The sequence below is a fragment of the Balaenoptera musculus genome, chromosome 19, assembly GCF_009873245.2.
Source record: "Balaenoptera musculus isolate JJ_BM4_2016_0621 chromosome 19, mBalMus1.pri.v3, whole genome shotgun sequence".
NCBI classification, from domain to species: Eukaryota; Metazoa; Chordata; class Mammalia; order Artiodactyla; family Balaenopteridae; genus Balaenoptera; species Balaenoptera musculus.
The window spans coordinates 33,694,296-33,709,502 of NC_045803.1; the positions used below are offsets into that span (position 1 = coordinate 33,694,296).

Below are 15,207 nucleotides of genomic sequence, written 5' to 3' on the forward strand. Positions count from 1 at the left end.
TCGCCTCCTCTCAGCTGGGCCCTCTCTCCCACCGGTTTTCCTTGGAATGTTCATGTGGTTCCTCCCAGGCCTCCGGTGTCTCTGGATTGGCTTGTATTATTCCTGCTGTTTCTTGGTTTGGGGTCCTGCCCATCTGAAGCTTCCCATCCCCTTGAAAACCTCCTGCATCTCTTTCCCTGGCGCCCCCTCGGGCAAGGTCTTCCAAGGTAAGAGGATTCATTGATAACCAGCCTCGACCCTTTCCCCCAGACCCCTGCCCCCTTCCTTGGAGGGTCCAGGAGTGGCCACCTCCATGCTCTCCTCCCCTCCCCATGCAGAGCCCCCAGGCTCTGGAGGAACCAGGAGGGGAGGATAGCCATTGTTGATTTCAGCTGAGACCTGGCTTTCCTTTTTCGTGTGAGAGCCTCTAGTGCTGTCTGATTTTTTCCACCACCCCTCCCACTCCAACTGCCAGAATGCAGGTGGGTGAACTTCTTATTTTGAGAGTAAAACATCAGCATCGCTGGTTTTCATTGTTCTCCTCCCTGCTCCTGTGATTTGGGTTCATTTTCCTTCTTGTTGCACCTAGTAGCCCTGCCCTTCACTTGCTGTCCTCCCATAATATCCTGGTTCTAGTCTGTCTCATTTATCCACATATGTATTCAGTAGCATCTGTAGCACACAGAGTCCAGTGCAGGAGTGCCAAGGACAGAATGACTGCTCTCTGTGCCCTTTGTTTAATCCTCACAGACACTGAGGCTTGGAAGCTAAGTGATCTGCCCACAATGAGCAGAGGAGAGCAGAGAGGGTTCTAGACAGACACAGTAGAAGGCAAGGCAGAGGCCCCAGATCTCTGCTCTTCCTGGATATGTGGGATCCCCCCATGAGGTTTCCTTCCCCAGACAGAGACCCAGGGCGGGTGTAGAGTGTCTGAGGGCCGCCGGGCTGCATCGGGGAGAGCCTGGCAACGCAGACACATGGGGTTCAGGCCCCCATTCCTCCACTCTCCATTTCTGCCACCTTATAAACACTGGGTATATCTAAACCGTGCTCCCCTCATTCATGAAGTTAGACTTGTTCATCCAGATGTGTCTGTGTTTGAGGAGCCTGGTCCATGCCAGGCTTTATGGTGAGAGCTGAGCCAGACGTGGTCCACACCCTCTCAGTGCCTGCAGTCCAGTGGGAGGGATGGGCACCAATCAGAGACTCACACCAGTCACCATAAACGAGCCTAAAAGCAGGGGATTTGGGTACTTTGAGAGCATGAAGCAGGCAGGTCTGGAAAGGTGGGAGCAGCTACTGCAGAGGCCCAGACAGAGCCTTTGTGCAGGTCAGAAAAGCCCCCTTCTCCCTCGAGGCGTGGGTCTCAGCTTCTCCATCCCTAAAGTGGGTGTGATAGTCAGGCCCGCCTCTGTGCTTGTGCCCTGATGGGCGACCTCAAAAGTCATCTGTCGGGGCAGCGGGCAAAGTGCTGAACAGCAAGAATTTGGGGTCAGAGATTATTCCATCACTTCCTAGCCACGTGCTTCCGTCTCTCTGAGCCTCACCCTTCTCACCTGCAAAGTGGAAATCTTCACATTTTCAATTAATAGGTAAAAAAAAAATTAACAGGTAAAATCGATGTATGTAGCTGCTCGTAACCTCATCTGCCAAGTACTAAATGGCCTGATGCCCGGCGCTTGGAAAGCCCTCTGTCACTTTTGTTAACATTAAGATAGACTGGGGAGGGACTTCCCTGGCGGTCCAATGGTTAAGACTCCATGCTTCCACTGCAGGGGGCCGGGTTTGATCCCTCTTCTGGGAACTAAGATCCCACATGCCACATGGTGCGGCCAAAAAAAAAAAAAGATAGCCTGGGGAACAGCAAGCGAGGCTGCTCAAGGCAGAGCCCCTGTGGCCACCTCCCTTCCCTGCCTGGGCCAGCCTGGGGCCTAACGAGCCACCCCCTCTGTTTGCCTTGCTTTAGGAGAATTCCGACACCTTCCTCTTGGCTGTGGATGCAGATTGGAAGGTAGGTCTCTGCTCAGCCTCCCCAGATGGGGACCAGCTGCTGGCTGGCCCCTCCCCGCACCCAGCCTGTTTCAGAGGAGGGTCACAGCCCTTCGGCGTGCCGCCAGCCTGAAGCCACAGGGACTGGGCACTTGGAAGCCTCCAGGACCACCCCCACTGCTCACAGTGGCTTTGCCTCCCCTCTGTCCCGTGGAGAAATGCCCCCTCTCTCCTTGAACAGGACAGGGAAAGGAGGGGAGGTCTGGGGGAGTGAGGATGCTGTCATCTGAATCAGCACTTTCCTCCTATGAAAGCCAGGTTGATGCTCCGAAATAGCTCCTGTTTCCATGGCAACAGTTGCCCAGGACAACCATGTCCTCTTTAGTTTGATGCCAGATTCCCTGTGAAACTGAAATCATTCTTTGTTTTTATTCCTCTGCATGATGATTTCTGATTTTGCTCACTTGGCCAACCATTCCTCCCCTGTGAGTCCCATAGTGGCCGTTTATTTCCGGGTCTCAGAAAACGCGTGACAGCAGACACAATGGGAGCTTCACAGGGCTCCAGGGCCCCGCTGGCCATCATAACATACTGAACAAAGTCAGACCTTTCTGGGACCTTCCTCCTGGCTGGCAGGAGCTAGCCCCCAGGCCACCATCCAATTTGGGTCAGTCTCTCAGCCCCATGACAGCCTCAGCCTTGTGGTCTGGACGCAGGGGTGACGTGGAAGGAGGGGTGGCCTGCCGGCTCCTCCCCCAGGTGCACGGCGCTGCAGCCAGGATCTTAGGATCTGAGGATATGGATCCCAACTGTGCTTTGAACCCTGGGTCACCCGTCCTTCAAGGACGCAAGCAGAGGCATCAGAGTGGCCCTTGTGCACATGCTCTGGTCTCCTGGGAGCACCAGCTCCAAACACAAAGGCCTCTGGAGCTCGAGAAGACAGGATGGGGCCTGGGGGAGTGGGGAACTAGGGGCCGGGGAGGAGAGAAGGGAGAGATGTGTCCACAAGGTGGCCCAGGCCCAGCCAGAGTCTCCTTTGTCCTCCCTGCTCCAAATGAGGGCTGGAATGTGTGAACAGACAGACCCTCCCCCACAGGAGGGGGGATTGCTGAAATAAAATCCAGAGCAATCAGCCCCTGCCCGACATTGAGTGGGACTCACTGGATGCCAACGGTGCTGACTGCCAGCCCCCAAAACACACACACCCTGGGAGGCAGATTGGGGGGTGAAATAGGGGATGAGAATCCTGGGGTCCTCTTCACCCATCTGCCGGGCCCAGACTAGGGTGGTCACTCCATATGTGTGGGACCTTGGTTCTCAAGACCCTTTGCTTGGTAAAGGGCAGCATGTGTTAAAAGGTACCTTACTGTCTACTCTGGGTACACCACACAGCGGCTGTTTTTTTTTTTTAATTATTTTTTAGTAAAGCAGCTGCCAGGATGGCCCTTGTCTGGGCCAAGGCCTGGCAGGGATTTTATCCTGTTCAGTCCCTTGCCTCAGTGGGCCCAGCCAGTGGGGGAGGCAGAAGGACAATCTAGAGCTAGGAAGACCTGGGTCCAGGTCCTGGCCCTGCCACGTGACCTCCAGTACAGGTCACTACCTCATTTTGTAGAGTGAGGCAGGCAGCTCAGCCCTCCCCGGGTGTTTGTAGGGTCGGGGTTGGTGCCCTTGGGCTGGGCACTCAGACCCTGGGCTGTGACTAGTGGCCACTAGAGCCAGACTGCCTGCGTGTGGTTCCTGGCTCTGTGCCTACTGGCTGTGTGATGTTGGGCAGGTTACAGAACCTCTCTGTGCTTCATTTTCCTTGTTTGTAAAGTGGGTGTTCAGAGGATAAAATAAAGTAACATGTGCAAAGCATTTGGATGGAGTATGGCACGTGGAAGATATGGTACTAAGCATTTACTACTCTTAATGTGACCTCAGGCCCAGGTGCTGAGATGCTGGTGAGCTCCACTGCTTACTAGCTGAGTGGGAGAATTTACTTCTCTGTGCTTCAGATTCTTCATCCTTTCTCATAGGTTTGTGAGGATTATGTGTTACCCTTGCTCCTTAAAGCTACCTGTGCAAGCAGCTACACTGCTTTTCTCCCATTTACAGATGTGGAGGCTCAGAGTTGTTGACTGACTTGCCTGAGGTCACACAGCAAAGACTAGCAGGGTTTGGCTAGCAGGACCTGAGCCTGCCTTATTCAGCCACAACTGTACAACCTCCAGGGAGGAGGCCAACAGGTTGGAGAGACACACAGATTAATCCATTTCTCCCCTGGGCAGGCCTGGGGTCAGGTCTATAGTGATGTATGCAGCTTTTTTTCATCCTAGCAGCTCTGTGAGGAAGGCACAATTCCTATTTGACAGTTGAGGAGACTAAGGCACAGAGGAGTTAAAAAATCTTGCCCAAGGTCACCAGCTAGTGGGTGGGGAAGCTGGAATTTAAACTCAGGTCTGTGGATTTGAAACCACTGAGCTGAGCAGAATTGGGAGGTCATGGCTTGGGTTGGGCAGTGTCTGAGATCTCCCAGGTCCAAGGGTGGGAAAGGCTACTCAGAGGTTCAGGTGGGCATAAGGTTGGATGGGGACCATGAAGGGGCAGGGTTGTAGTGGCAGAAAGGGTGGGAGGCCACCCCACTGTGCCCCTCTTCCAGAAGCATATGGGAGGATTTTGTGGGCAGTTCCGCAGACAGGGCTGTGCTTTTGCACACCACCTCAATTGCCAGAGCCTCTTCCTGTGCCGAAGTGGCTGCAGGGAACAGGGAACATGGCCAGAACATGAGGGGCTGGGGGATAGCCCATTCCACACCCCAGCTGCCCTGGGAGACCACAGGCCCCCAGCACTCTGCACTAGGCCCGCAGTGCGAGAGGTCAGAGAGGGGCAGGGAAAGTTATTGATGCCCCCCAGGCAGAGGACATGGCCAGGAATAGCATACAGGGCAGGTGCTGACCAGGTCACTAGGCACCCAGAGATGGGGAGGTGACCGCCTTCCCCGAGGGCAGCCAGCCAGCGTGCAGGGCTGTCGGCACAGTCTGGGACAAGTGGCGTGTTCCCTCACCAAAGAGGCAGAATGGGGGCACAGGTGCCCACACCCCTCCCTCCCTCTGTTGCTCTTGCTTCTCTCAGTCCTTGGGCTCCCTCCTCTGCTCCCCTCCCTGGCCTATTTCCTCTCCTCCTCTGCTCTCCTTTGCCTGCCCCTTCTAATCTCTTTACTCTGCCTGCATGTCTCTGGCCAGCTCCTCACCCAAATCTTGAGCCACGTGACCTCCAGCACCTGTCCTGCTGCTCAGGACAGCGGGAGGCGGCTCAAGCATCCTGCTCCCCAGAGACTCGAGAGCTGAGCCCCAGGCTGGGTGGCCCCAGGAAGGAGGGCTGGGTGTGTCTGCGGGAGGTGGGCATGTCCACGTGGACAAGCTGCCTCCTGTCCCTCCTCCTGTCTCTAGTGGCCTCCAGCCCCTTGTGCAGGATGGGGGTGGGGGAGGGCAGAGCTGGTGTGTGCCCACCAATCTACCCAGGCCCCCTGGCCCCAGAACCCCCATTTCCCCAGCGTGGGCAGGCGCTGGGTATACATGTGGGCAAAGTGGGGGCTGCCCAAGGGGAGACCCTGGGAGCGGAGAAGGAGCAGTCCCCTGGAGTAGGGTCATGACCCAGGTTGCCCCAGGCAGCAGTGACTCCCCTATCTCCTCAAGGTTAAGGGATCCAGGCCTTTCTGATGTGGAGGCTGGGCTTGGGGCGCTCTCGGGCGCTCCCTGCTCCCAGGGTATGGGTCAAGGGCTCTGCTGTCTAGGGCATGCCTCTGTGGTCCACCCTGCCCTGCTTCCGTGTGCTCGTCTTTGAGAGGCTCCTGTGTACCTGTCACAGGGCACACATGTACATGTGGCCTCTTGTCTTCCTAGGACCCGTTGTGCAGCTGCTGCTGTGAGCCTCTGTGCTGGGGGTGGGCCGGATGCAGGAGCTGGGGGCCATCAAGACTGATGTGTTGCTGGGGGCGGGAGGAGCAGGAGATGGGGTGAGTGAGGACCTTGGAAGCCAATCAGAGCCAAGTTTGTCTCCTGAAAGCCAATCTGGGAGCAGGGGCTCCGGGTGAGCGAGTGGCTGCTCAGAAACCCCGCAGGGAGGAGGGGCCAGCCCAGCCGCCCCCCCCCCAATCGCCGCAGGCTCTGCATATAAATGGCCCGGGAGCTGTGCCCCGTCATAGAGCCGCCGGTCTCCTACTTGCGCTGCTCCCTCCCTCTGGACTCTGGTGACTCAGGCCTTTGTTTGCCCTTCCTAGTCGAGGCTGGTCGCCTCCCTCAGCAAGATGCCGGAGTGCTGGGATGGGGTGAGTGCGGAGTCTGGGGGTGGCTGGGATGGGGTGAGTGCGGAGTCTGGGGGTGGCTGGGATGGGGTGAGTGCGGAGTCTGGGGGTGGCTGGGATGGGGTGAGTGCGGAGTCTGGGGGTGGCGAGGCGGGCGGGGAGGAAGGGGCAACCCTCTGCCTCTGTCTTGTGGTGGTTCTGCCTTCAGTCGCCTCACCTTGGGGGTCACTGAGCAAGGCCAGCAGGTTCCAGGCACCCTGGTCTGCTGCAGCGGTTGGGGGTAGCTGCTGGTCAGGGTCCACAGGGGAGGGCGGGGAAGGCTGAAATCTCTGCACAAACTGGAACGGGCTGTGACTTGTTTGTAAGCCTGTGTGGATCGGTGTGTAGGCATGTGTATATCCCACTGACGGTGTGCCCTCCGCCTGGCACGTGCCCAGCTGGCTCTGCCTGGCGCCTGTGACCACCTCAGCCCTGTGGAAGCTGTTCCCTGTGTGTCTGGGGTGTCTGTGCCTGCAGACACCTCCTGACCCTGCGAGGGTTGTCTTGGTTGTTTGGGGGACTGCAGGGTGCCAGTCAGGCAGAAGCAGAGAAGTCTTGGGTTGTGGTGTTAACTGGGCCATCGGGCTGGGGTCCCTGCAGGGAGAAGGGGGCCGCTGTGCCTTATTTTCTGGGCGTAGGAAGGCAATGCTGGAGGGATGAACCTGCAGGGCTAGGGGCCCCGGTGGGACCAGGGTGCCTCCTTCTGCCTGGGGGCAGCAGGTGCCCAGGCCCGGTGCTGTTCTAACTCCAGGAGGGAGAGGCAGGGGCAGACATACTCCTCTACCCCCTAGCCTGCCCTGCCTGCCCTGCCTGCCCTGCCGGGTCCGGAGGCCATGGGGCCGACCTCTACCCAGGCAACGACGTCAGCGCCTACCCGCCGCTGCAGACCCGGTCCTTGAATTATTGATGCGGTTGATGGGAAGAATCCAACCAGCCCCGAGCGCGTGCACGCGACCTGAAGCCCAACTCGGAGGGCCCCCCCCACCCCCGCAGCGCTCAAGGTCACGGATGAGGGGAGCCGGACAGGCAGAGAGAGGACATTAGAGCCCCCTCCCTTGCTGCCGCAGTGCCTCGCGCTGGCGCCCACCTGGAGGCGGCACGGACTCTGACGTCACCAAGAGCCAATGAGAGCCCTCGGCCCTGGGGATTGGGGGACTCAAAGCGTGTCCGGCTGCGGCCCTTGGGGCGCCCCTCTTGGGGACCTTTGGCCTCTATCAGGATTACCTGGATCTGAACTCCTGGGTCGGAGAGGGTGCAGGGAGGTCGGCGGAGGGTTCAGCCAAGGTCAGTGGGCAACCGGGCTGGTGCTCCCGATGGCCTGTCCAGGCCCAGCCCTTCCCATCCCCAGCGGGCTGAGCCTTAGTGGTGCAAGCACTGCGACTTAGTCCCGCTGCCCCGGGTGGGGCATGGGGACCTGGGCGGCCACACCGGGACTGGGAGGGGCAGACACTGCCCTCACACACACACCCATGGGGAGGTGGAGATTTGGGAGGACCACGGCCTGGGCCCTGACTTGTGCTCTGCGGGCTAGAGCTGACCCCGCTCTGAGAACTATGCCGCAGGAAGCGCATTGCAGCTCTTGTGCTGTGGATGCTCTCTCCTGCCCCCACCCCACCCTCCATAGCACCGTGCGCCCCTCTTGCCCCATAACTTGCCCTTCATAGAACTGAGCTCCTTCTGCCCCCAGCGCCCCCCTCCCATAGCACCGTGCGCCCCTCCTGCCCCATCCCACCTTCCTTAGCACTGTGCACTCTTCCTGCCCCAGGCCCTGCCCTCCAGAGCCAGCAGAGCATGGGGGGTGGGGATGAGGCAGGGCCCCCAAGCAGGGACAGGCACCCTGTGGAGAGGCTGCCGGCTCAGAATTCTCTTGCATGGAGCTTGATCTCTTCCTCAGAAAAAGCAGCCTGAGGCTGGCACCTGGCAAGGCGCCCCCCTCTGCCTTCTCTGAACTTGACCTTGGGCAAGTCAGTTCTTTCCCAGCCTCAGTTTCCTCCTCTGTGAGGATAAATAAGAAGATACATGAAAAGTGTCCGGTCAGTGTTCAGTGAGCAGGAAGTGTTCCTTGTTTTGACAGCCCTGAGGGAGGACAGGCCTGGGCCGTGGGGAGGCTGTGGTGGGCTCGGGCCGGCCTGGAGGACTCCCAGAAGTGTGGCTCCCGGGGTGCAGCCTTGAGCCACAGGGTTGGCACTGCCTTGTCTCTCCCCACCGGAGACAGGCCTCGACAGTGGTCCTCTGAGCCCAGACCCAAGAAGGCCAGTCCCCAAGAAGATGTTTCCTGCCTGAGTCTCCACTTTCCTGTCGGAGGCAAGAACGTAGGTTGTCTCTGAATCTGAGCATCCTAGTGTCCTCCACCTGAAAGATGGGGAAAAGAGCTCCTTCTCTCTTGCATAACACCTGGCACACAGTAGGTGCTCAGTCACATCTGACTGTCCTTGACCCTAGCCCCACCTCCAACTCCCCGGGGCCACCCCCTGTAGTTCCCAGGACTCCCCCTGGTGCCAGCAGGGCTGTTTATTCAGCTTTGGCAGACCCTCTTGGAGCCTCCCCATGAGTGGCCAAGAGGGAGTAGTTTGCAGAAGGACCAGCCAGCAGGGCGCCTCCCCAGGGCTCAGGGATGCCCACACACGGCAGCCCCCTTTCTGGGGCCCTTTCCAAGTGCTAAACACTCGGCAGATATCAGCTTGTTTAGTTCTCACAGAGTCCTGATGAGGTGGCTCAAGCAGAGGTGGCTGAGGCACAGAGAAGTGCATGCCCCGCTCAGAGTCACACAGTAAGGGCTAGAGCGGGTCTTGAACCTGCAGCATACAGCTCCTGCTTCCTGAAGAACTGACGACCCTGAGCAGCCAAACCAAAGGCGTGAACACAGGAGGACCCCAGAGTGGCCACTGCAGAAGGCCTTTGGGGAGGGGGTGGGAGTCTAGCCTGAGGGAGGCCTTGGGGATCACGGAGAGGCAGGAGCAAGAGCGTGGAGGTGGAACCAGGGGCAGGTGTCGGGGTGGGAGGCTGGGCTGGCCAGCAAGGGGTCTTTGCCGTGGATTCTAGGTGAGCTGTTGAGGCCAGTCCCCTTCAGGAGCTGCGGCCCTTTTGAAGGCTTCTGAGTCGAGGGGGAACATGATGAGGGCGGGACTCAGTGGGGATGGCAGAGCTGTCCTGGAGGGGCTGCAGTGAGATGGGGAAAATGGGCCTCACTGGACCCTGGAGGCCTGAGTGCAGCAGGGCCTGAGCCTGGGCCTGAGCAGTGGCAGCTCGTCCCACTGGCTGGTTTGCAGAGGAGACCAGAACTTTCACGTGCAGACCAGTTCACGTTGCCCCTGTGCTGAACAGCCTTGGGAAGGGGTGCTCCCTCTGGTCTGTCCTCTCTGGGGGTGGCTGGGGGTGGTGAGAAGGGGACGCACCACCCTATGGGGGCGAAAGTCCCGCCAGAGGCCCAGCAGCCCCCAGGCTGCCCCACAGCATCATTTCCCGGAAGAGCCGGGAGTGGGGGCTGCCCGGAGTGTCCAGCGCTGTCTCTCCCCTCCAGGAGCACGACATCGAGACGCCTTACGGCCTTCTGCACGTGGTGATCCGGGGCTCCCCCAAGGGGAACCGCCCGGCCATCGTCACCTACCATGATGTGGGTCTCAACCGTAAGTGCGCCTCAGCCTCGTTTGGCCCTCCACTGCCTCGAATCTCCCGGAACAGTGAGGCCCCCCTCCCTCCCCACAGAGTCCCGTAGCTCCCCACTCATGCTCAGCTCTGTGCCCCTAGCCATTTGGGTCTTGGTTTCCCCGCAGAACCATGAGGTTGATCACCTCTGCCTCGACCTCCCTTTCAGCATCCACGGGCCTCCCTCCCCGCCTCTCCCGGCTCAGCCACAGCTGAGAGCTTTGTCTTTGCAGACAAGCTGTGCTTCAATACCTTCTTCAACTTTGAGGACATGCAGGAGATCACCAAGCACTTCGTGGTGTGTCACGTGGATGCCCCCGGTCAGCAGGTGGGGGCCTCGCAGTTTCCTCAGGGGTAGGTACCCGGAGCGACCCACTCCCCAGCTTTCCCCAGCCCTGTACCCCCGGCTGCACTGGGCCTGACCTCCTGCTCTGCCTGCAGGTACCAGTTCCCCTCCATGGAGCAGCTAGCCGCCATGCTTCCCAGTGTGGTGCAGCACTTCGGGTGAGTCCTCGCCCAGCCCTGCCCCGCCCCCGTGCTGGGGGCCAGGGCGCGCCCCCCATTTCCGCAGAGCCAGCAGGCTCTCGCTGAGCGCTGAGGGCTATGGGTGGGTCTGCTGTGGATGGCAGTCATGGGAAACCCCTAGAGTGACCAGCCATGCTCTCTATCAGGTTCAAGTACGTGATTGGCATTGGAGTGGGAGCCGGAGCCTACGTGCTGGCCAAGTTTGCAGTGAGTCTCTCCACCCGCCCCTGTAACTAATCCCAGGACTGGTCTCTCCCAGGGGCAACCCCACAGGAACTTTCCTTCCTCTCTTCCTTTCCTCCTCCCCCTACTTCCTCTTCACTTAGGAAAGTCCTTTTTTCTTTTTTTCCTCCAAGGAAATTAACTTAAAAAAAAAAAAAAGGTTACTTTTTCTATACAATTCCTTAAAACGCTATGCGCCATAAGTTGCTTCAACCATTATCCAAAACCAAACTTTCTCTTAGCAACAAACTATACAACTAATTACTCCAGCCACTAAATAAGGATTATCCTAATCACTCATTCACTAATTAGGGTAATACTTAAACATGAATCTTTTTTTTTTTTTAATTTTTTTTTGGCTCTCATCCCTCTTTTTTTTTTTTTAATTTTATTTCTTTATTTATTTATGGCTGTGTTGGGTCTTCGTTTCTGTGCGAGGGCTTTCTCTAGTTGCGGCAAATGGGGGCTACTCTTCATCGCGGTGCGCGGGCCTCTCACTATCGCGACCTCTCTTGTTGCGGAGCACAGGCTCCAGACGCGCAGGCTCAGTAGTTGTGGCTCATGGGCCTAGTTGCTCCGCGGCATGTGGGATCTTCCCAGACCAGGGCTCGAACCCGGGTCCCCTGCATTGGCAGGCAGATTCTCAACCACTGCGCCACCAGGGAAGCCCCCAACATGAATCATTTTTTAATCTAAAATTATACTTATGTTAAGTTTGCGAGGTTTAAAGTCAGGTTTCAGAAACATCATGTCGGGTAGGAGCTCACAAGCTTTCCATCTCTAAAAGCAAAAACTTAATTTTTAGGATTCAAAGTATTTCTTTCTTCAAAAAAAACCAAAAAAACTGACTAAGAATTTTCAACTCCAATTTCCACTGCGGTACTTAACCACTTTGTTAACTGTCAACTATTCCCGGCCACCCCAGACAACCTTGACATGACCTCAGTATTGTATATATATCACCATTTTTCCCTAAACACAGGCAGACAGCCGAACAGAAAACTCGAATCTCTTTTACAATGTCTAACACAAAAGAGGCTTTGGAAAGGTCAGTTTCTTAATATCACTAGGGTTTTTTCTATGAAAGCAAAGAATCAAAACATTTCATTGAAGATGTTTAATCCTTAGTGTTGCAATAGTAGCCTCTTCAAAGATATATTAAAGGGGCTGAAAAACAGTGATATAGGCATAGATTCCAAATAAAAGGGTTTTGAAAGGTTCCACGTGGGGAGGAGGATGAGCAGGGGCAGCTGGAAGGGGCCCCCAGGCAAGTTCCCAGCTGAAGGCACTTGGTTATCAGTGGTACCTTGAAGCCCTTACAGAGCGCGGCCTTCCCTTCAGATCCTAGCAACCGCCTGTGAGACGGGCAGGGCCAGAATTGTACAGTCCGTTTTCCAGGTGGGAAGACTGGGGCTCCCTGCACCCTGCCCCGCCCTCCAAGCCCTGTCTCCCTGTCCCGGCAGCTCATCTTCCCCGACCTGGTGGAGGGGCTGGTGCTGATAAACATCGACCCCAATGGCAAAGGCTGGATCGACTGGGCGGCCACCAAGGTGAGCGCGGTCCGCCTGGAAGGGGGTGGGGTGGGGTGGGGTGGGGTGGGGCGGGGCGTCCCTCACACTGGCTCCGCCCCGTCCCGCAGCTCTCCAGCCTGACCAGCACTTTACCTGACACGGTGCTCTCCCACCTCTTCAGGCAGGTAAGGGGGCGGGGCCGTCCTCATGCAGGAGCAGGAGCGGCCGGGCTGGGACTCTCCCGAGGGCCTGGTTCTGCCCCCTCGCGGGGGGTACCCGGGGTTTCTGCTCCCCCCTCCCGGCCGGGCAGGAGGAAGAGGGTGGCGGGGTGATGTGGCATCAGACATGCCTCACCCCTACCCCGGGATCAGCCGCGAGACTGCAGCACCCGAGACAGACTGGGGAGACAGATGGGACGGGGTCCCCTCCCCTCCCAAGGCCGTGGGCTCCCCCCACACTCTTCCCCCTCCCCCCTCCCTCCCCACCACTGGGGTGGGGCAGGGGCCGCTCCGGCCAGAGGTGCCCCCTCTGAGCCAGTCCCCGTCTGTGGCGCCACACCGCCCTGCCGCGCGTGCGCTCATCCCCCGTCCCCGGGCCCAGGAGGAGCTGGTGAGCAACACAGAGTTGGTGCAGAGCTACCGGCAGCAGATCGGGAATGTGGTGAACCAGGCCAACCTGCAGCTCTTCTGGAACATGTACAACAGGTGTGGGCGGCTCGGGTCCCAGCTGGCGGCACCAAAACGGGAGCGCTCACGCAGTTGGGGGCCCCCCTCCCCAGTACAGCTGCTCACGGCTGGCAACACACTCCCCCAGTTCGTAGATGAGTGGACCGTTGAGCCTCCGAGAGGGGTGACCTCTTGCCCAGGGTCACACCCCGCGAGGGGCAGAGGGGGAGCAGGGCTCTTCCACTCCTCCCCCTCCCTTGGGCGTTGCCAGCGGGAGCAGCGGGGGATGTGGGCGCCACCCGCTGCCCCCACTGCCCTGAGCCTCAGTGCTGACATCCGTAAGTTGAGAGGAGGTTGGATTAAGTGCTCCTTGGAGCCCCTTAGGGGTTGCCCTGCAGGGGAGAAGCCAGGGCCCCTTGCTGGCCTGCCCCTCTCCTCTTTCTCCTACAAATATTTATTGAACGCCTGCTGTGTGCATGGTGCTGGAGAAACTCTGGAGAAGGAGGGAAGCCCCGGCCTGCCTGCCTCTAAGGCGCGGGACTCCCAGCACAGGTGGTGGTGCACAGCCCGTGATGAGAGCCAAATGTGAGGGCCCACCTGGCATGACTTGGGGGGGGGGTCCCAGAAGAAGTCACATGAGGGGAGCCCTCAGGCCCCTACTTATGCAGAACAGGTCTCTGTCTCCCCATTTTACCAACGGCATCTGTGAGGCTTTGTCTCACCGTTGAGACACTAGAGCGTAAGCCCCAAATCTGGGGCCAGCCCAGCACCTCCAGGGATGTTGGGCCATAGTTGCCATGGGGTTGAAATACGGCAGTGTCAGGCTTGGGGACATTCCCCAACGCCCCGCCCTGGGATCCAGTCCTGGGATGCCCACCTCCGCCTCTCCCTGCAGCCGCAGAGATCTGGACATTAACCGGCCTGGAACAGTGCCCAACGCCAAGACGCTGCGGTGAGTGCCCTGCCCCCTCCAGCCTGCCCGGCCTTTGTAACCCCCTCTCCAGTGCCCAGGCCAGACAGCCCTTCTCCTCTGTGTCTGCAGCTGCCCTGTGATGCTGGTGGTCGGGGATAACGCACCTGCCGAGGAGGGGGTGGTGAGTGAGGGATTGTGCCCTGGTGCCAGTGGGTGGCAGGGGCAAAGGGGTCACTGGCTCCTGGCCAACGGGGCCAATTCCTGACCCACCCCCGGGAAGCCTCGGGGGGACGCCGGATGGTGGGCTTCTCATCCCACTCCCCCACCATCTTGCCAGGCACCAGTGCCTGAGGCAGCCTTCAGGTGAGGGAGGCCTGGAGACAGGAGGGGCCTGCGGCCAGGACCGGGCCACCTGATTGCCCCACCCTACCCCTCCCTGCAGCACGGCAGCCCCTCCGCACTCTCGACCCATTTTAGGCCCAGAGACTAAGATCTCTCTTTTCTTTAAAATTGGATTCATTTGTTATGAAATAAGCAATTAATGAGCACAGCAGTGGTCCCCCTTTGACCATCACATGCATCCATTATGTTTGGGGATCATGTGTCACCTCTCCTGTTGGAACTCTGAGGGCAGGCAGCCTGGGGTGTTTCATGTCCCCCCAGAGGGTCAGGGGTCCAGGAGTGCCCAGGGAAGCCCCCAGTGTGCACCCAAACTACGACACCCTCCGTGTGCCTGAGGGCTCCGGGGAGCAGGGCTGTGGGCTGCACCTGCCGTCTTGACCCAGGCAGGGTCAGGGCTTCGGAGTCTCCTGCTGACGCTCGGCCCTCCCTCACCTCTGACGCCCGACTCCTGGGGTCCCTGGTGCTTTCCCAGCCTCCCCCGCCAAGGTGACCCTGGCTCGCTGTGAGGCCGCTGCCCAGCCCCTGCCCCCAGCCCAGCAGCAGTTGTGAGTGCAGTAGAGGGTCTCAGGCCCTCAGGGGGCTGCTTCCTGATCCCCAGGGCCTTGGCCGTGCCTATGTCTGCCCCCTGCATTCCTTCCCTCACCTGTAGAGCCTCGCAGCTCTGGGGATAGACCCTCCCTTAGCATCCGGGGCAGGGGGGACGCCTGATAGCCCTCGGGCGCCTCACTCTGCTGAAGCCTGTTCCTTGTCCCCAGGTCGAGTGCAACTCCAAACTGGATCCAACCACCACGACCTTCCTGAAGGTGAGGCCCTCCTCCCCACCCTGGGCCCAGCCACAGGGAGGGGCCTGCCTGGGGTCCCAGCCAAGGCGGGAGCAGGACGGTGTGTCTGGTCAGGGCAGCCTGTCCAGGTGTGCAAGGGACAGGCAAGGTGTGGTGTGAGGTGGCCCCTGCTCAGCTCACCCCCCTCTCTCCCCTGCAGATGGCAGATTCCGGGGGGCTCCCCCAGGTCACACAGGTGAGACTCTTGGCC

General features: G+C 59.0%; 1 protein-coding gene across 7 annotated transcripts in view; it reads left to right on the forward strand.

The window, feature by feature from the left end:
- The window catches only part of NDRG4 (NDRG family member 4), a 43,051-nt gene that overhangs the window by 23,307 nt on the left and 4,537 nt on the right, over window positions 1-15,207 (forward strand). For 5 of the 7 annotated variants that reach the window (XM_036832626.1, XM_036832625.1, XM_036832624.1 and 2 more), the window contains 13 exons: window positions 1,946-1,990; window positions 6,230-6,277; window positions 9,813-9,918; window positions 10,171-10,291; window positions 10,379-10,441; window positions 10,609-10,669; window positions 12,148-12,234; window positions 12,324-12,380; window positions 12,796-12,899; window positions 13,756-13,812; window positions 13,903-13,954; window positions 14,931-14,978; window positions 15,157-15,192. In XM_036832626.1, the coding sequence (XP_036688521.1) occupies window positions 1,946-1,990; window positions 6,230-6,277; window positions 9,813-9,918; window positions 10,171-10,291; window positions 10,379-10,441; window positions 10,609-10,669; window positions 12,148-12,234; window positions 12,324-12,380; window positions 12,796-12,899; window positions 13,756-13,812; window positions 13,903-13,954; window positions 14,931-14,978; window positions 15,157-15,192 (885 nt within the window). The remainder of the gene's footprint in view (window positions 1-1,945; window positions 1,991-6,229; window positions 6,278-9,812; window positions 9,919-10,170; window positions 10,292-10,378; window positions 10,442-10,608; window positions 10,670-12,147; window positions 12,235-12,323; window positions 12,381-12,795; window positions 12,900-13,755; window positions 13,813-13,902; window positions 13,955-14,930; window positions 14,979-15,156; window positions 15,193-15,207) is intronic. The other 2 variants (XM_036832621.1, XM_036832623.1) reach the window with 1 other exon arrangement.